Below are 21,383 nucleotides of genomic sequence, written 5' to 3' on the forward strand. Positions count from 1 at the left end.
ATATTGCATGCAATTCTGGTCCTCCGTCCTATTGGAAAGATGTTGTGAAACTTGAAAGGGTTCAGAAAAGATTTACAAGGATGTTGCCATGGTTGGAGAATCTGAGCTACAGGGAGAGGCTGAACAGGCTGGGGCTGTTTTCCCTGGAATGTCAGAGGCTGAGGGGTAACCTTATAGAGGTTTACAAAATTATGAGAGGCATGGATAGGATAAATAGGCAAAAGTCTTTTCCCTGGGGTTGGGGAGTCCAGAACTAGAGGGCATAGGTTGAGGGTGAGAGGGGAAAGATATAAAAGAGACCTAAGGGGCAACGTTTTCACGCAGAGGGTGGTACGTGTATGGAATGAGCTGCCAGAGGATGTGGTGGAGGCTGGTACAATTGCAACATTTAAGAGACATTTGGATGGGTATATGAATAGGAAGGGTTTGGAGGGATATGGGCCGGGTGCTGGCAGGTGGGACTAAATTGGGTTGGGATATCTGGTTGGCATGGATGGGTTGGACCGAAGGGTCTGTTTCCATGCTGTACATATCTGTCACTCTATAACTCTATAACATTGGCGAAGTTTCTAGATTGGCTAGTTTCCAGGGATAATAACATTAGGCCATTGCTTCCTCCTCCTCTTTAATTGCCATTGAACACCCTCCAGATTCTTCATGTTGTAAAAGAAAGCCTTTGGTGTCACATTTCCTGCAAAGGTTTCACCCATTTGTGAGGGGAGATGGGATATTGGATACTGAAGATTTCCCCAACCTGCGATCATGATGGCCTACTGTCAAACAAATTGTACTAAAATATGAATTACAATTACTCATTTCTCTGGAGTGAGCTTATTGTTCTTTGGAAATAATTGGTGCAATCAAATAGATCTTTGAACACGGAGAGAATTCTGTGAGAAGGCCACCAATACCATTCCCAGTGACGGGAACAATGTGCTGCAGTTTCCAAGGAAGTTAGGGGCATTGGAATTGGATTCTCGCTAGTCAGCGGTAAGGTGCATAATGAGGATATTTCTTTTTTATTATTGGCCTGGTTTATTACGCACCAACCCATGAACAAGCAGCTTCCTCTCTGCCTTCCCTTGCTACACCCTGTCCTCTTGCAATTTACCCACTCAGACAGAGTTTCCAGGATCAAAATGCTTCTATCCTGACTTGCAATTTAGAGCTCATGGACAATGTCCTGGGTGTCAGCAGTGCCCAGTCAACTCCAGGGAAATAGCCTGCCATCAGGGCTTTCCAGTACAGTATCATAGAATCATGCGAAGATTCAGCTCACTGACTCCACAGATATTCTCTGAAGAGGTACACCCCACTCAAACTCATTCCCCTAACCTATCCATGAAACCCTGTATCTTCCTACAGCTAATGCACCTCCCCTGCATATCCCTGGACACAATAAGCAGTTTAGTATGGTCAATCCACATGGCCTACATATCTTTAGACTGTGACAGGAAATCAGAACACCCAGCAGAAACCCAGACAGACACAGGGACAATAAGCAAACTCCACATAAACAGTTGCCCGAAGGTAGAATCGAACCCACGTCCCTGATGCTGTGAGGCAGCAGTGCTAATGACCGAGCCTCCATGTAACCCAAGCAGTATATCAGGGGCAACCTCCAATCCCAATCCAAGGGCATAACCTCAGTCAGCCGATTGCTCAGGACACTGAGAGTCAGTATAAGGGGTGAGGAGCTAAATGTCATCAGTCCACCACCTGGTCTTGCCTCTTCCTGCTCCAGTGCGGGCTGTTTGCTCCCGGAATGAGAGAGAAATGAAAGTAGGCGGCACAGCTGATAGTTCTGGTTGAGGTGATGGTCAAAAGCAATGAGTTGTCCCGAGTCAGTGAGCTGGCAATTCGGAGGTCATGCAGGGTTAGTGTTGTAGGGGTGCTGAGGTTACCGAGAGCAAATGAGGGAAGAAGTTCCACACAATAATGAGGGTGATCAAGTATGAGCTTTGGTGGGTGATTGAGATGGCAGTGGTAAAGATACAGTGAGTATGAGTAGCAGAGAGAAGATGGTAGCGTTTATCCTGGAGGGGCAGAAAATGTCATGGACCTTTTCCATACTTTGCTGGGCATTCCTCCAGACAGCAGAGACTGCTATAACACAGGTGGCATCCTCAGCCAGTCCCAGGGGAAAAAGAAGATGGCCTTTTTCTATGCTGCCTTGTCCACCAGGATCTTCAGGTTCCTGTCAGGAAAGCAGGGCACCATAATGCCCTTACCTGGGCAAATGGCATGAACGATGCCAGGTAGCTCCAAAATGACAAGACACACAATGACTTTTTAAAGTATGCCAGTACATTTGGGATATCCTGGCATTGTCGAGTTCTTCTATCTATGGCCATTGGCAGAATTGGGCTAGTATCTGACCTGATGCTCTGATTTCCACCCACAGTCCAAAGATGTGCAGGTTAGGGTGGATTGGCCATGCTAAATTGCCCATAGCGTACAGGGATGTGCAGGTAAAGTGGGTAATGCAGGGTTAAGGGAATAAGGTTGGTTTGGAGGGTCAGTGTGGACTCAATGGGCTGAAAGGTCTGCTTCTGCACTATAGGGATTTTTATGCGATGAGGGGTGCCATAATAGTGATAATTTGAATTGCTAAGATAGAGTGAGAAAACTCAGTAGGCTTCATGGAGAATTTGACCTGCATGAAATTTGACTGAATTGACACTTAGACAAATAAATATATGGATGAAAATGGAAGAGTGTAGGTTAGATGGGCTTCAAATTCATTCCACACACACTCCATTTAGACAAAATATCAAAAACATCATCCCCAATCTTAAAACCTAAATTATCCCAATGATGTAAATTGGAGAACAGTGTATGCTCCTGTTAAATTTATTTTCCATCAGCCAGGTTCATAACATATTAATGTCACAATGTATTTATGACGCATATTGTAATTAAACATACAATTAGGCCATGTGTACCGAAGGAGTGGTACAATTGTACATGGTATACAATTGCTAACAACGAAAACTTACAAGTTCCAGTGCCCATGTTGAAGATACTTTGAGAGTTACTTCAAGGTTTTTACATTTTCTTCCTATTACTTCCACATATCAAAGTAGAAAACTTTTCATTTTTCACTGCAATTCTATTTTAAATTGTTGTTAAATGAATTTTGTGTCCAATATCCCTCAACAATAATGTTTCTGGAGACTGGTTTGATTCCTTTCTCCACTCTCCCATTAGCATTTTATTGCCTGTACCTACTTCACTGAGAGACAATTCTAATCACTAACTTGTACAATTCCAAATCACATTCTCCTCTTCTGAAGCAGGAAGTTGTTCAGAGGTGTTTCTCTCTGCTGAACAAACTTGCAAACAAGCAATTAAAACTCTTCAAAATACACAGAAGTCTATTCACTAAATCTTTCTTCATTAAAAATATCAATATTAATCCAGTAACTCTATTGTCACTGAATCAAAATTGATTTAATGTCCTCACTTAACAGTCAAAGCTTGGAAATTACTATCACAAGAATATTACGAGAAATGAATAAGAGTAAAATTCCGGCAGACATCAGGACTGTTTGACAAACCCTCTCCTAAAAATGATTTACACAGATAGTATTTCTACCTGTTATCAGTTTGTTATTCACGTTGAACAGAACATACTTGCTGCACGCTGGGCGTTCTAGGTCCCTGATGTATTTGTAGGATTATAGGAGTTGCTGCAAAAGGATTAAGATTTAGATTTTCCAAGAAATTGGCAATCTCGCACAGAACGCACTCCGCCCATTCTATTTTCTTAATGAAAGAAGGAAGCTCTGGATTTCCAACAGGAGATTCTGCTGAGGCCTTTGTCAGAAACGCAGAGCCTTGCTTCGTTTCCAATGTTAGTTCATAGGGGCACAACTGTCAGAGGAAGGCATAGCAGTCAGCTACTGCAAGCGTGATGTTAAGGTGTTGGAAGGATACAGAGCCAGATGAGTAGGAGGGATAGGCTGTCAGGTAAGCCAGGTGCCAGGTGGGTAGGATGCTATTTAATTGGGATGCCAGCTAGGGATGGTGTAATGGGCCTGGGCAGAATGCCAGATGAATAGGGACTACAGAGCTTGGTTAGTAGGGTGACAGGTTAGTAGGGGACTAATTTTGCACAGAGCAAGCTGGCAGGAGTAGGATATCAGATCAGTAGTGGGTAGGGTTGACAGGTGGTTAGGATGCAAGGGTGCAAGATAAGGGATGCAGTCTTAAGGGTAGCTCAGGATGAGCGGGGAAATCAGGTTTGGAAGGGGCTGGGCAGGATTGGTGCCAGATTTGTGGAGTTCAGGTCCAGGGCAGTGAGGGAAGGTTAGAAAAGACTGCGGGTGCTGGAGGGGAGGGTCTGGCAGGGGGAGGGGTGACAATGTCAGGTCTGGTGAAGGGCAAATTCTAGCGGGGAGGGGATTGAGGATGTTGAGTCTGGGGTTGTAAGGGGTCCGTGAGAATGTGCAGTTGCAGTACCTTAGTGAAGATTGAGCTCTCTTTCATAGTTACTCAGGAGTTATATTGCATATCTAATAGCCTAACATTTCCTGTGTCCTTGCTTTATTTAATTTCATCAGATCAACTGAAAGCCAAATGCAGACTTCTGGAGGATTCCAGTCATAGAGGAATTGCCAAACAAAATATTTACAAGGCAATTCCTTCAGAGAATGCTATGATGGAAATTGTGTGGTCTGATATACCCCATCTTCACTGTAATAACGGTTGCCTGATGCAGTGGAAAATCCGGGCATCCATTTCTGTTCTATTCTCATGAACCTCTATAGCTTAATGTCTCATATTAGTAAGTGGTTCAACCTAAGAGGCTCATTGTTTTCAACATTATCATTGCAAACAAGAGCAAAACATGGAAAAAGTTTTCCAGTGAATGTGTCAGTGTAAGTGAAGAGATGAGACATATCATCAGCATTATAAAATGACACCTGTCCTCCCTCATAGTCCAGGTAAATACCAATGATCCTGGGTTTCACATCCAATTTTAGAGTCTCATTAGCATAATATTCATCTCCATCTCTCAATAACAGAGTCCAATATCCATGTTCAGGGAAAATATCCACCATTTCCTCTTCAGTGGCTGACTCAGTGGCTACACCAATAAGCCAGTCAGAGATGTCTCCCACTGCCACCTCCCAGTAGTGTATCCCAAATGTAAATCCTTCTGATCCCAGGATATCAAGATATTCCGACTCATTAACAACCTTCATGTCATCGAGTTCTACGCTAGTCTGGTCATCAGACACGGTCAGCTGAGAATGTGCTGCGTCTGGGTCAAAAAGCAGTGGTGCTGGAACTTGGAGGAAATAAAGTAACACAAGTTAAAAGCTATACATGTATAAGTCCATACACACATAGACACACACAAAATAGACACAGCAAAGCTCTGCATTATTTTCTCTCACATTGTATTAATCATTTTGAATCATGCTTTTATTTATTTCCTATTGATGAACATAAGGATTGCAGTGGAGTTCTGTGGTATTGGGCTTATCTCATGGATGGACATCAAAGAAGAAATTGGTATTCTCCCTGAGGAACTGAGATGCAGATTTTTGCCAAAAGCCTACAAATTAAAAAAAAAACACTATGTTCAAGACCTGGGCCCTGTTGTTTCTGTGAATATAAATATAAGAAAGTTGAAAATAAAGACCACAGACAGCCAAGGATAAACATGAGGAGAGTCCAGAGAGAATACATCTGGACATGACTTCAAATAGGACAGTGATGTCACTGAAAAGTATTTACGCCGGCCAAAAAATAGATCTGACCTTATATGGCAAAGTGCTAGAAAACAAAGTGGTATAAAAAAGGAAACTGTAAATGCTGCATGTTTGTAGCTAGCGTGTGCAGTTAGGTCAGTTGGTCAGAAACCGTGTCAGGATATCTTTTTATGGACTGACCACTTGAGACTGACTCTGGGTCATGGGTATTCTAAGTAACTAGTGTCATTGTGAATATATATTATTGGTTAGTGTCATGTCGGAGTACTATATTCAGTGGAACTGCATCCAAGTTGTTACGTACTATCAATATCTGGGCCAAAACTTTTAGACTCAAAAGGTTTTACACATGCTAACTTATAAAAACAATGGTTATTCATTTATAGTCTGAGAATTGATCACTCTCATGTAATATAACCTTGGAGCTGAATCACAAATGTTTTCACTAAGTTTAAGTTACATTGAATTTTTTGCAGGAATTTCCATGGCGAGGCCTAATGTGTTTTCTTGTTATATCTCACCAAACTCTTGTCAACAGCGACCTACCCTGCCCCTACAGTGTCCCTCAGATCTAACTCCAGCCTCTTCCCAGTCCATGCTGTTCCCAAGACAACTCACCACATGCCCCAGAATTCAACAGCATCCATGGTGATGATGCGACCATTAAAAGCTGATTGTGCATCAAGACAAGCACTGTCAGTCCAGAATTGCCCTGTACATTTACCCCAGATGTGACAAACAGGGGAAATTGGTGCCCCTCTGTACAGACAGGGACATGAAGGTCATGCTGGAAGGTGGGGTGTACACATAGGACACTGTCCTCCCCAGGACCAGCCATGGAGTCCAGAACACCAGGCCAGTGCCAGACTGGTCTGATAATGCCACTCAATTTAAAGCAATCTCAGCCAGGCTGGAGAAATGCACAGTGGTATAAAAAGAAGGTCAATGACCTTGTCCATTCTGCCAGTGTAAATGCTATCATCTTCTCTCTGACATCTCATACTCACTCAATCTCTGCTACTAAACACACCTCCCACCAAAATTGATGCCTGATTAGTCTCACTACTGCCTGCAACAACTCTCATGGGCTGTCATCCACTCCAACCCTCTGAAGCTTTCAGGCGCTCTGTGCTGTCTTCTCACTCACTCGGGACAGTCCCACCTAAAACCAAAAGTAACAGACATGTCACCTCCCTTAATACGTGCCTCTCTCTCAGGAGGAAAACATCCGCCAATATGGCTGGTGGAGCGAATACTGACTCTGCATCGACACTGACCATTTCCAAGCCACTGGACTGGTATTAGAGGTAACCCTTGACTTAGTGCTGACAGGAGATCCCTGAAACAAAGGCTATTCCCTTGCTTTGACTGAGGCCTCCTGACAATCATGATAAGCTTCACTTCTTTGTGTCTAAATATGAAGGGCAGGACCTCAGGGAGTTTCTTATTTGGGAGAGGAGCAAAGCAGAAAAAGGGAAAGTGAGGCAATACAAAGCTGGATGCTGGGAGTACACAGGGAGGCACAGAGTGAGTGTCTGCTATGATGCTATGACACTGAGTGAAAAGCCTGGAGATACAGCCTGGTCCATGAGCTGGATGTCTCGTTGAACACACAATGTCCTTGCTGCAGCATATCAGATGCCAATGTCTGCAAGTATGAGGTGAACATGGCCCATGTCTAACAGGAGGGTCTTTCAGATCAACCTGCATTCACCAAATACCTGCTTTAGTTCCCATGTCAAAATCTCCGAATGTCTAGCTGGTTTGGGGAGATTGATAAGATCAGTGAATTGGACTGTTAACAAAATGACCAATAAGTTGTTGTTAGTTGTTCTTAGTTTGCCACTTGCCACTGCCCAGAGAGAACCTAACTTCACTGCTTGGGAAAAGCACAAAAGATGCAGTGAGATAATTCCAACAGCAGGGTGTTGGAACTTACCAGACCTTTCACGCGATTCTGCTACAAATCTCACCATAGCCCACTGTGCTGAGTAACCTCCCACCCCCCACCCCGCTCTGAGATTCCACCCTCCACCTTTATGACCATAAATAAATAAATAACCCTGATATTTACAATCCCCTTTGTAGGAATTCAATTTTGGTGTAAACTAGGTGGAGTCGGATCTGTTACAGACACCAACTGACCTCAATCGGTCTGAATACTGAATTGTGCGCTAATACCAAATGGCCAATTCATGCCAGCACCACAGACAGGTTTCTTTTGCAATCAAGAGGACAAATTGTTTCATTTATTTATTGAATTTATAATATTGCAATAAATGACCTTACATCAATTTCCTCCATGAAGATGGTTTGAACCTTGAGCTCCTGAGGATAAGTGATATTGGAAATTAGAATTTGGAACAGCCTGGAGTGGGGATGGCAGGCTATGATGCCAAGCAGGTAAATTTACTCCATGTACCAACAGTGATATACCCTGCCTAATAGTCAATTGTGTTCAAGTCAATGGAACCACAATCTAAATCTTGAAATGACAGACACCACAAGCAGCAAATCATTTATTCATTCTAATTCAAGCATATGACAGCCATTTTATATTAGGGCAAATGAGTGCCATGCGGTTAACAGCAGGTCATGTCTTACCTGGAGAGAGGATTTCTTTCATTTCCTTCCATATTGCATATTGCAAAGGTCCCCTGAACTTTCCCAGTATCAGGTCACTAAACTCCACCACGTCTTCATCATTTTCATCTGATTCATGATCACTTGCTTCATCAATTCTCTCATTTTCATCGCCATCAGTGTCATCATTAATTTCACCATCATCATGGTCATCATCACTTGCATCATCATTTTTATCATCATCACTGTCACCTTCATTTTTATTGTCATCTTCACCAACATCATCACTTGTCTCTTCTTCACTTTCACTCTTTTCACTCCCAAGGTATCTGAATTGGATCGACAACTTGGTTTAATTTCTCAAAATAATGCTATATGCTCATTTTTAGAAAATATGTAGGTATAAATCATACGCACCTTTCTGGCAATCTTTTCATTTCCTGTATAAAAAGTAAATAAAAATAACATGAATTGAGCTGTTCCATCTATGACACAAGTCCTACTTTACAATGGACTTCAATCATTCTGCAGGAGCTTCGTGGTGAAATCTAGTTCAATGGTTTTGGCAATTGTGAACTTGTCTCCTTTATAACAATAAAACATACTGCTATTCATTCAGGTACTGGCCCCTTTGCCAAACAACAACAAATGTTGATTTGTACTTTATTTATGTTCAGAGACAGCCAGCATGGATTTGATGTGGTTATGTGATGTTGTGATTACCTAACTAAACCTTGATAGGCACATACCTACAAAATATTTGGCAACAACTCTCTGAATGTTGTTTATCTGAACTCCCTGATGGCATTCTGCAAGGTTTCTACATACTACACTATTAGCAAAACTGCTTGCACTGAAATTGAAAGCACCCACTGACATGGAATGTGGATTAACTGGGAATTAATTAGTACAGATAATGTAGCTAACTTTAAACTGTCAGGAATTAACCTGTGATTGTCTGTCTGGGTATAAACTGGGTCCTTAGTTTTTTATTGTTTATGTGAGCAACTTAGGTGAAGGAGTCAATATCCAAGCTTGCTGCAGGCATTAACATACGTGTGGGAAATGGTATGAATGGAAGAAGAAATTATACAGGAACATTGATAGATCACGTGAGTAGCCAAATCCGTGGTAACGGAAAAATGAATCCATTTTAGTCTCAAAAAAGAAAATGTATTTTTGAATTTGAGAGAAGTTAAGAAGTGGATAACTTAAAGATTTATGGATCAGTGCACAGAAATCACTAAAAGTTAGTTGAGGGGTAGAACATGATTTAAAAGACAAATAGAATGTTGGTCTTTCTGTCAAAGAAGTTCAATCCAAAGGAAATTCCAATTATAAAAGGCGCTAATTAGATCCCATTTCAAGTATTATGTTAATTTATGGGTGTCACATTTCAGAATGAAGATAAATGCAGTGGATATATAAACAAATAAGTCTTCATCCAACTCACGGCATCAACTGTTCATAACTCTTATCAATGGCTTAGATGAGTGAAGTGAAGGCATGGTAACCAAACTCACAAACAAAACCAGGCTAGGTAGGAAAAGACATTGAGCAGAAGACATATGGAGACTGCTGACAGATTTAAATATGCTGAGAGTGTGAAAAACCCAGCAGATGGAGTGTGATGCAGTAAAGTGTGAAGTCAGCCACTTTAGCAGGAAGAATGAAAATAAGGAATATTTCTTAAGCAGAAAATTATTGTGGAAATTCAAGATGCAGGGGATTAAGGTGCTGTACTGCATGAATCATAAAAAGCTAGAATGTAGGTATGGTTCGTAATCAAGATGGTTAACAGGATGTTATCCTTTATTACTATATGGATTGAACATAAAGGTAAGGATGTTATGTTTCATCTGTACAGAGATTTGCTAAATTAACATTGGAAATACAGTGTGCAGTTTTGGTCCTCTTGTGCAAGGAAGGATTTAAACATGTTGGAAGTGACTCACAGGAGGTTGACTAGGTTAATACTTGGAATGACTGGCTTGACTTACGAGTACGGGCTGGGGAGGCTGGGCTAGTTTCCACTGGAGTTTGGAGGAGTGATGTGATGAAAGTGCATTAGATCTCGAATGATCTCAACAAGGTGTAAGTGGACAGTATGTTTCTGCATGAGGTTAAGTGCAGAACTGTCGAGCACTGTTTTAAATGTAGTGGTTGAACTTTCAGGTTAGAGGTGAAGAGAATATTTCACCTCTCAGACAGTTATGCAACTTTAGAACTGTATGCTTCAAAATGCAGCAGAGGCAGGAACATTATACTTTGTTTTTAAACATAGGAAACACAAACCTTATTAAGTGGCAGAGCAGGTTTGAGGTGCTAAATAGTCAACTTCCATTCTTATTTTGCATGTCCACATGATTGCATATTTTAATGGAACAGATTTTGCTATTGCATGCTAAACAAACAGAGGAAGTGGTGGAGGCAGGTACAATTACAACATTTAAAAGGCAACTATATAGGTATAATAATAAGGGTTAAGAGAGATATGGGCTAAATGCTGGAATATGGAACTGCATCAGACTGGGATATCTGGTTGGCGCAGGCAAGTTGGACAGAAGGGTCTGTTTCCGTGCTATATGACTCTTTGACTCTATAATTAGTAAATTCCAGTATGAAACAATTCATACAATTTTTTTCTTGATATTGAGTCAGATAAACAACCGAAATTCATAGCCAAGGTAGTGTGAACTCTAAATTGGGAGGGTCAACTTTTCTTGCAGAAGTTCATTCACGTGTGGAACCAGCTGCCAGAGGAAGTGTTCGATGCAGGTGCAGTTACCACATTGAAAATACATTTGGACAGCTAACATGAATGAGTAGGTAAGGTTTAGAAGATTGTGGACTAACGCAGCAAATAGGACTAGTTTAGTTGGAGGAACTTGGTCAGCATCGACAAGTTGGACCAAAGGGTTTGTTTCCGTGTGGTATAACTTTATGACACTATTATCACAGTGTCACAGGACTCGATCAGTATTACAATCTTTGTCATAACAAGTTGACTAAAGGTATGGAGTATTATCATATCAACTCCTGGCCCATACGTGCTGGAGCTCACTTAGACTGAAACATGATTGTTAGTATTCATGGTACTGTCCCCAGTATTCGTGCTTAATAAATCGTGATTCAGTTGGCTGTAATAGAGTTCACTTGAACATTGTCTGCAGATTTGTACTGGAACCTTGTGAAAGTAAAGTGTCCTTCAAACCTGAAGCAGAAACCCTGTCCCTTAACACTGACATAATCGCCTGAGCCTACTGATCATTGACAGTGCCTGCAGAAACGGGAATGGTTCTGGTTTGTAAACTGATACCTTGAGAAAAGTGATATTGTCTTCCTGGTGAATGACAGCTTGGAGTTTCGATACATCCTCTTCAAGGGATTTTAATTCTTTGTTAATTTCTGCCAAATTTAAGTCCATTAATTTAAAAGCATCTTCCCGTTGCATTTGGAGTTCTCTAATTAAGCATGCCTTTTTGTCTTCAAGATATTGTTGAATTTTGGCAAACTGTTCAGAGATGTGTTGCTCCAGGAATCGTGTGAGTTCCTAAGTCAGTGAGAGAAAACATACATGTGGGTTCTTTTAGAGGCACAGATACATGAATGCCAGTTGGAAATGCAAAACTCCTGGCATCTTACTGGCCATCTGTTGAAATCCAATTCTACTGAATACAATGAAAATTGTTCTCAAGTGCAACAATCAGCCAACACAATTCTTTAACACTGAAAAAAAAATTTCATTTCCATCCAGCAGTGTTTAAACATTAGACTGAGTGACTTACATCCAGTTCTGAAATCTTCTCCTCCTGCTGATGCTTCAATTCAATTTTCCTGTTCTTTCTCTCCTCAATGGAATGCAAGGGGGATTGCAGCTGGACCTGGAAATGGAAGCAGGCCTGTCAAAATGCATCCTTTTCCAATTTGTCTTTTGTTGCTATAGATAGTTGGAGTTTAGAATGCATTCACACAGCTCCAAACTCAAAGATAAAAGAGACAGAGTATGACCAACCAGCAATGATATTACTCATGGTTCACACACTTTCTCACCCTGAATGGAAATTGAAGTAAGGCTCAGATTTTTTTATTTTATCTATTCATTTGCAGGACGTGGACATGGCTGGCTGGGCCAGCATTTGTTGCAATCCCTTCCTGCCTTGGAGAAGGTTTTAGTCAACCCCTTCTGAGACCCCTGCAGTCCATGTGGTGTGAGTACTACCACAGTTCTCTTCGGGAAGAACTAAAATACCATATGGCAAAGCAGTAGAAATAGGTCATTGAGTCTTCTCTGCCATTCAATAAGATCATAGTTGATCTGATCATCTTCAACTCCACATTCCTGCCTTTTCACCATAAAATTTTCCCCATTCTCTCACTATTTAAAAATTCATCTATCCTCAGCTCTGAATATACTTCATGACTCAGCCTCAACAGTTCTGAGGCAAACAAATCAACAGATTCACAACCCTCTGTGAAAGATTCCTCCTCATTTCTGTATTAAATGTGTGGCTCCTGAGTCTAAGATTATGCCCACTGCTCTTGGACTCTCCCACAAGGGGAAATAACATCTCCCCTTTCAAGTTCTCTAAAAATCTTGATTGTTTCAAGAAGGTAGCCTTTCATTCTTTTATATTTCAAGGCCCAATCTACTCAACTTCTCTTCATAAGACAGACCCTCCTTCCCAGGTATCAGATGAATGAACCTTATGTGGATTGCCTCCAATGCCAGGACAGTTAGATTTCCTTAGTTAAGGGACACAAAACATTTCACAATACTCCATCTATCATCTGACTAGTGTTTTGTACAGTTTCAGCAAACCTCCTTATTTTTATATTCCATTTTCTTTGAAATAAAGGCTAACATCCAATTTTCTCTCATGATTACCCATCGAACATGGATGCCAGCTTCCTGGAAGTTCCAGGCTTTTGACTTAGAGATATTGGAGGAATGGTGATAGAGTTCCAAGCCATGATGTGATGTGGTCTGGGAGGGAATACGCACATTGTGGTGTTCCATGTACATTCCATACCCGCAGGGCATTCCAAAGCACTTCATTACCAAAGAAGTTAATCTGAAACACAGTCCCTGTAATAATGGAAGAAATACTGAAACTAATCTCCATACAGAAAACTCAAACAAACAGCAATTTAATAATCAACAAAAGGAATTGTTTTTGTGATGTTAATTGAGGGATAAATATTGGTTGTGACTTCACGAATCCCTTGCTTTTCCTCAAAATAATGCCATATCTATCTAATCGAGCAGATTTAACATTTCATCTAAAAAATGACACCTCCAATTGAGGAACATTCCTTCAATATGTGGAGTCGGATCTTGAATCCAAGACCTTCTGACTCAAAACTGAGTGGCTCAGTTGTTAGCACTGCAGCCTCATTGCACCAGGGACCCAGGTTTGACGCCCACCTTGGGCCACTGTCTGTGTGGAGTTTGCACATTCTCCCCATGTCTGTGTGGGAAATGGGGAGGAACGTGGGAAAATATGTCAAAAATGAAAAAGAAATCAGATTATCGATATCATAAAAATAAGAATTCTGAAATCCCCCTTTAAGATTTAAAGTGGCAAGTTCAAAACGTCACTCATGAGTGGTGATTACTGCTTTTCTGTGCATTTGCATCTCATCAATAGCCCACTTTATTTCAGTTCTATGCAGCTTTCAATTCTCCTCTCTTTCTGTGATGAACTACAGAAGCGAGAGTCAGAGCAATTACCCGACGACAACAGCTCACCACTTGCTTCTCTGCGCCCTTATCCTCCTCCACACCTAATCCAAGCAATTCGGCACCAGTAAATGACCAGGCTTGCCACATCATCATGCCTGCTTTCAGATCAACCGAGACATCACTTCAGCACTTCAGGGCTTCCCTTTGGGAGCTCAGGGACATCTGTGACTTACCACCCTTCCGTCAGGTTGTTGTAAACGCAGGGACAAACACACATTTCTAGTTTATACAGTCTTACATTTCATGCATCCATATATGATTTGGCTCTGAGCTTCATTTCTTAGTACGCACTCACTTTATGGAGGCTGACAGATTCTGTATTTTTTTTGCAAACAGGGAGAGGTGGAAGTTTATCCCAGTTCGGAGCACTGAACAACACGGCACCTTGCAACTTCAACTTCATTCCTCCAGAATACTTACATGGTAAACAAATGCTTCATCCAAATGGCCATGTGCAGACGTCAAAGGGGACTAGCACTTAATGGTCTGAAAGGACACTACGATCATTCATGGTGTATTGTCACGGTCAGTCAAGGTGCACTTTGCAGGGCAGAGTGACTCCAACACCAGCTGAGATTACCATGAGGAAATATGTTTCATAGGTTTGCTGATAACAACCAAAATTGGTGGTAGAGTAGGCAGTGAGGAAGGTTATCTAAGATTAAAAAGGATTTTGGACCTTTGGGCCAAGGAGTGGCAGATGGAGTCTAATTTAGATAAATACGAGGTTTGCATTTTAATAATATGAATAAGGGCAGGACTTACAGAATTAATAGGAAGGTCCTAGTGAATGTTGTAGAACAGCTACCCAGAGCTTCAGATACGAAGTTCATTGAAAGTTGCATCACAGGTAGACAGAGGGGTAAAGAAGGCATTTGGCATGCTTGGTAGAAACAATGACTGCAGATGCTGGAAACCAGATTCTGGATTAGTGGTGCTGGAAGAGCACAGCAGTTCAGGCAGCATCCTACCTGAACTGCTGTGCTCTTCCAGCACCACGAATCCAGAATTTAGCATGCTTGCCTTCATTGCTCAGACCACAGAGTAAAGGAGTTAGGATATCATGTTGTGGTTTTACCTGACATTGCTGATGTCAGTTTTGGAGTATTGCTTACGTTCTGGTTGCTCTGTTATATGAATAATATTATTAAATTGCAGAAGGTGCAGACAAGATTTACAGGATGGAGAGTGAGAGTTATGAAGAGAGGCTTGATAAGCTGGGACGTTTTTCATTGCAGTGTAGGAATTTGATGGGTGACCTCACTGAAGTTTATAAACTCATGAGGGACAGCCTTAAGGTGAATAGTAAATGGCTTTTCTCCATGGTTGGGGAATTCAAAATTAGTGGGCATAATTTAAAGGTGAAAGGAGAAAGATTTAAAAGGCACCTGAAGAGCAACTTTTTCACACACAGAGTGGTTCATATGTGGAACAAACTGCCAGATGCAGCTACAGTTACAACATTTAAAGCCATTCCAACAGCTACATGATGGGCCAAATGTAGACAACAGCCCATCAAGTCCACACCAATCCAATGAAGAGCACTCCACCCAGATTCACCCACCCCATAACCGTGCATTTCCCATGGCTAATCCATCCTACACTTCCTTGACACTGCGGGCAATTTAGCATAGTCAACCCACTCTAAATCAGCCCATCTTTCGATTGAAGAGGAAACGTATGCAAACACGGGGAGAACGTGCAAACTGCACACAGACTGTTGCCTGAGGAAGGAATCGAACCCAGGTCCCTTGTACTGAGAGGCAGCAGTGCTAACCACTGAGCCAACATGCTGTCCCAAAAAAATTGGAAAATTCAGCCTCCATGTTTGGTTTTGTATTGATAGAGGTCAAGTACAAAACAAATCAGATGGCATTGAATTTGTGCAGCATTTGTGCAGCAATTGTTATATATTGTCCCAGTTTGACGACCTGATTAAAGAAAGGACAGAAACACATTGGAAATGGTGGGGGCAATGTGCAATGTATGAGGTAGGATTTTTGAGACATGGTAAAGAGCAGAAACCCAAGAGTTTCAAGCAATATTCACAGCAACTGAGGACCTTCAGCAGAACACACATGTAGGTCATCAACATTACAAAAGTAGTGAACTAAATTTGCTCCACTGCTAATAAACAAGGACAAAATGGCACGGTGGCACAGTGGTTAGCACTGCTGCCTCACAGCACCAGAGACCTAGGTTCAATTCCCACCTCAGGCAATTGTCTGTGTGGAGTTTGCACATTTTCCCCGTGTCTGCGTGGGTTTCCTCCCACAGTCCAAAAATGTGCAGGTTAGGTGAATTGGCCATGCTAAATTGTCCATAGTGTTAGGTGAAGGGGTAAATGGAGGGGAATGGGTCTGGGTGGGTTGCTCTTCAGAGGGTCGGTGTGGACTTGTTGGGCCGAAAGGGCTGTTTCCCCACTGTAAGTAATCTAATAATCTCTCAATGAAGGGGTGTTTGAAAATGCTTTGAAATAATTGTAGTGTGGAGGTTTCAAATCAATTAAATTAATTGTTAAAAAAGAAACTTGTAACTATTTAACTGAAATGCATACTTCAAAACTGCTGTGCAGGCAGACTTTTCACCATTCAATTTGAACTGATCAAGACCTCAAAACCACTCTAACCATTCAGACAGAGAAACAAAGTGATCTGCTGGTAGTCTGCATTTTGGAAAGAAAAATCAGACCACGACTTACACACTTAATGGCAATATCTTGGGGAAGAAAGAGACCTTGGAATGCAGGTTCATAGCTCCTTTAAAGTGGAGTCACACATAGACAAGATAGTGAAGAAGGTGTTTGGTATGCTTGCCTTTATCAGTCAGTGCATTGAGTATAGGAGTTACGAGGTCATGTTGCGGCTGTACAGCACATTGGCTAGGCCACGTTTAGAATACTGCATTCAATTCTGCTCTCCCTGCTACATGAAGGATGTTGTGAAACTTGAAAGGGTTGACAAGGATATTGCCAGGGGGGAAGGTTTGAGCTGTAGGGAGAGGCTAAATAGGCTGGGGCTATTTTCCCTGGGGTGTTGTACACTCAGAGAGGTGACCTTATCGAAGTTTGTAAAATCATGAGGGGTATGGATAGGACGAATAGCCAAGGTCTTTTCCCTGGGGTGCAGGAGTCCAAAATGTGAGGGCATAGGTTTATGGTGAGAGGGGAAATATTTAAGGGACAATTTTTCACTGAGTGGGTGGTGGAATGAGCTGCCAGAGGAACTGGTGGTGTCTGGTACAATTACAACATTTAAAAGGCATCTGCATGTGTAAATGAATAGAAAGGGTTTAGAGGGATATGGACCAAATGCTGGCAAATTGGACTAGATTAATTTAGGATGTCTGGTGTGGATGAGTTGGATTGAAGGGCCTGCTTCCATGCTGTGTAGGCCTTTGACTCTCATCAGTCCAGTGCAGAATTCGGTCCACCTTGCTAATACCAGTGTGTTCTGCACCCTTGTCAACCTGAGTGCTTCCTCCAGGTAGTATTCCTCAGCTGAGACAGGGTAGTCTGCCATGATACTTCACAGGTTCTGGTGCTATACTCTGAGGATTCCCAGGGCATCTCCCCTCTGATTGTACACCAGTGCCATGTCTGCTGCACTCATCCTGTCAGTGGGACGGGGCATATCCAGTGATTAGTTCGCACATGGTCTGTAAGCTACAATTTGTTGGTCAGAGCATTGAGTACAGGGCATCATGTAACATTAACAAGACATTCGTAAGATCACATTTGGAGTAATGCATACACTTCTGGTCACCCTGAATATAGGAAGGATGTTATTAAACTGAAAAGGGTGCAAAAAAGATTTATAATGATGTTACTGAGACTGGATGATTTGGGCTATAAGGAGAGGCTTGGATAGGCTGGTATTTTTTTTTCCCCTGGCTATAGGAGGCTGAGGAGTGACCTTATTGAGGTTTGTAATGTCATGATGGGAAAAGATAAGGTGAACGGCCAAGGTCATTTTCCTAGTGTAGGGGCATCCAAAACTAGAGGGCATAGAACATTGAACATAGAAAAGTACAGCACAGAACAGGGCCTTGGGGACACAAGGTTGTGCCGAGACTTAATCCTAATGTAAAATATAGTAACTTAACCTGTGCACCCCTCAACTCACTGCTGTCCATGTGCATGTCCAGCAGTCGCTTAAATGTCCCCAATGACTTCGCTTCCACTACCTCAGCTGGCAACGCATTCCATGCATTCACAACTCTCTGCATCAAGAACCTACCTCTGATGTCTCCTTTAAACCTTCCTCCTAATATCTTGAACGTGGGAAGGGAAAGATTAAGAAAGAGACCTGAGGGGCAACTTTTTTTCACACAGAGGAACAAGCTGCCAGAGGAAGTGGTGGAGGCGAATCCACTGGCAAATTTTAAAAGCCGTTTGGACAGATACCTGGATAGGAAGGGTTTAGAGGGGTATGGAGCTAGTCCAGTATAGGAAACCAGGACAGCATGGACAGGTTGGGCTGAATTGTCTGTTTCCCAGATTTACGATTCTATCAAGTGCCCTGAACTTCCAAAGCATGGAAATTGCAGCAACTTCCCAAACCATGTGCAGGCCCCATTAAAAAAAATGTTGCTGCTGGGAAGACAGTCTTCCGAGTAAAGAGAAAATATAATTAGTAACTACTTCACTGTTTAAAAGCCCACAGCAGCATATAAAGCTAGTTTCCTTTTACCTTGTACTTTCTCACTGCATCAGTGACAGGCAGGAAGCTGTGGCCTGAGTGTGCGGGTGAATCTCGACAAATGACACAGATCAGAGCCTGGTCGTCCTGACAGAACAGCTTCAGCTTCTCATCGTGTTCCAGACAGCGGGAACCCCCTTCCTGCTGCAGCCCCGGGTTCAGCTCCAGCTGCCGGGCTTTCTCACAGAGATTGGCCAACACTCTGGCCTTCTTATAACTCTTCTGCTGGGAAACTGCGCGACATTCCGGGCAGGACACCACCTTCCCCTGGTTTTCCCAATACGCCTGAATGCAGGATTTGCAGAAATTGTGCTCACACTCCAACTGCACCGGCTCCACAAACAGGGACAGGCAGATAGAGCAGGTTAAGTCCTCAGTCGAGATTAAAACCTGCTTGTCAGCGGCCATCTTCCTGCACACTTGTTTTATGATGTACCTTGCATTTTCATTTTCGTTTCTTCATCAATTACAGTTCAAAGTGCAATGAGCCAAAAGCCGATATTTTTCATCACCGAAACATACGCAATTGAAAATTGTGATCTGAATAAACCGTTCCTGACCTACTGACAGCTAAACGCCAGAAATTTTGTATGTATTTAGAGACTTTCACGATTACTGAATATATACGAGTCCCTTTCAGCCGCGATTTTCTTTTTGAAGTGCAATCAGAATAATATTACAGGGGAAGCATGTTAAATTTGCACATTTAGCAAGTGATAATGACCAGATAATCTGTGATTTTTATGTGTGTGAGAGAGATTCTGCTTGAGAGATGACCAGCTAATCATCGATTTTTTTTGTGATGCTGCTTGAGAGATAATATCAGCCAGAACACCAAAGATAACTTCCCTGCCTTCTTTCAAAATTACAGCACAAGATCCTTTCTATCCGCCTGATAATATGGATAGGACTTCAGCTTGACATCTGATCTGGAAGGAAGCACCTCTGACAGTGCTATGCTCACTCAGTAATCCCAGATCAGCCTGGACTTTTGACAGTGGAGGAGTGTCACCTGACCTTTTCCTTAAGAAGCGATTGGGTGACCAAGTGAGCTGTGGTTACCACCTCTGTCACTCACGAAGTGTGGTATTTCCATCACGTGTTAGTGTTACACCCATGATGGGAAAATGTGTACCTGCTTCTAAAATGGTACCAAAAAATGGAATTTAAGATTATTTATTCCAAGAGAAAGCTTGTGCGAAGATTTGTAGCTCGGGTGCTCGTTGTTGTGGTTCTGTTCGCCGAGCTGGAAGTTTTTGTTGCAAACGTTTCGTCCCCTGGCTAGGCGACATCATCAGTGCTTGGGAGCCTCCTGCGAAGCGCTTCTTTGATGTTTGTTTATAGTGGTCTGTCCCTGCCGCTTCCGGTTGTCAGTTTTAGCTGTCCGCTGTAGTGGTTGGTATATTGGGTCCAGGTCGATGTGTTTGTTGATGGAGTTTGTGGATGAATGTCATGCCTCTAGGAATTCCCTGGCTGTTCTCTGTCTGGCTTGCCCTATGATAGTAGTGTTGTCCCAGTCGAATTCATGTTGCTTGTTGTCTCTATGTGTGGCTACTAAGGATAGCTGGTCGTGTCGTTTCGTGGCTAGTTGATGTTCATGTATGCGGATTGTTAGCTGTCTTCCTGTTTGTCCTATATAGTGTTTAGTGCAGTCCTTGCATGGTATTTTGTACACTCCATTCGTCTTGCTCATGTTGGGTATCGGGTCCTTCGTTCTGGTGAGTTGTTGTCTGAGCGTGGGACTGGGACAACACTACTATCATAGGGCAAGCCAGACAGAGAACAGCCAGGGAATTCCTAGAGGCATGACATTCATCCACAAACTCCATCAACAAACACATCGACCTGGACCCAATATACCAACCACTACAGCGGACAGCTGAAACTGACAACCGGAAGCGGCAGGGACAGACCACTATAAACACCGGAGGAAACATCAAAGAAGCGCTTCGCAGGAGGCTCCCAAGCACTGATGATGTTGCCTAGCCAGGGGACGAAATGTTTGCAACAAAAACTTCCAGCTCGGCGAACAGAACCACAGCATTCTAAGAGAAAGTTTGAATTATAAAGAAAGGCTGGATTGGCTGGAACACTTTTCCACTGGAGCATAGAAGGTTGAGAGGTTAGTTTATCGAGGTTTATAAAATAATGAGGTGCATGGATCGGGTTAATGGGAGGAGTGCCTGAGGATGGAGGAACTTCAAGACGAGGGTGGCGCATTTTTTTAAGGTGAGAGATTTGAAAAAGACACTAAAATATTTTTATACAGAGGATGGATTGCATGTGGAATGATCTCCCTTCGGAAGTGATGGATGAGGGTACAATTACAATGTGTAAAAAAACATTTGGATAAATAAATGAATAGGATAGGTTTGGAGGGAAATGGGGCAGGAGCAGGAAGGTAGAACTAGATTGGCTCGGGATTATGTTCGGCATGGACTAGCTGGACTGAAGGGTCTGTTTCTGTGCTGTATGGTTCTGTGATTCTTACTGCATGCTGCTGTTTAAAGCACTCGAAACACTTGCTCACTTTCAGTAATTTGACCTAAAACTGTCAACAAGGGTGGGAGATCACATCAGCAAAATGGAAAATGGGAGCAGGTGTGGGCAATTCAACCATCTGAGCCTGTT

General features: G+C 42.4%; 1 protein-coding gene across 1 annotated transcript; it reads right to left on the reverse strand.

The window, feature by feature from the left end:
* Positions 1 to 2,837: 2,837 nt before the first annotated feature.
* Positions 2,838 to 19,920, reverse strand: LOC122541304 (zinc-binding protein A33-like). The gene is made up of 6 exons (XM_043677933.2): positions 18,744 to 19,920; positions 12,095 to 12,190; positions 11,626 to 11,859; positions 8,724 to 8,746; positions 8,328 to 8,635; positions 2,838 to 5,296 (listed from the first exon to the last, which is right to left on the reverse strand). The coding sequence occupies exons 1-6, from the start codon at positions 19,158 to 19,160 to the stop codon at positions 4,782 to 4,784; spliced, it is 1,593 nt and encodes a 530-aa protein (XP_043533868.2). The 5' UTR covers positions 19,161 to 19,920; the 3' UTR covers positions 2,838 to 4,781.
* Positions 19,921 to 21,383: the final 1,463 nt, after the last annotated feature.

The sequence above is a fragment of the Chiloscyllium plagiosum genome, unplaced genomic scaffold (genome assembly GCF_037043375.1).
Source record: "Chiloscyllium plagiosum isolate Xiang-an unplaced genomic scaffold, Cpla_swu_hap1 HiC_scaffold_35, whole genome shotgun sequence".
NCBI classification, from domain to species: Eukaryota; Metazoa; Chordata; class Chondrichthyes; order Orectolobiformes; family Hemiscylliidae; genus Chiloscyllium; species Chiloscyllium plagiosum.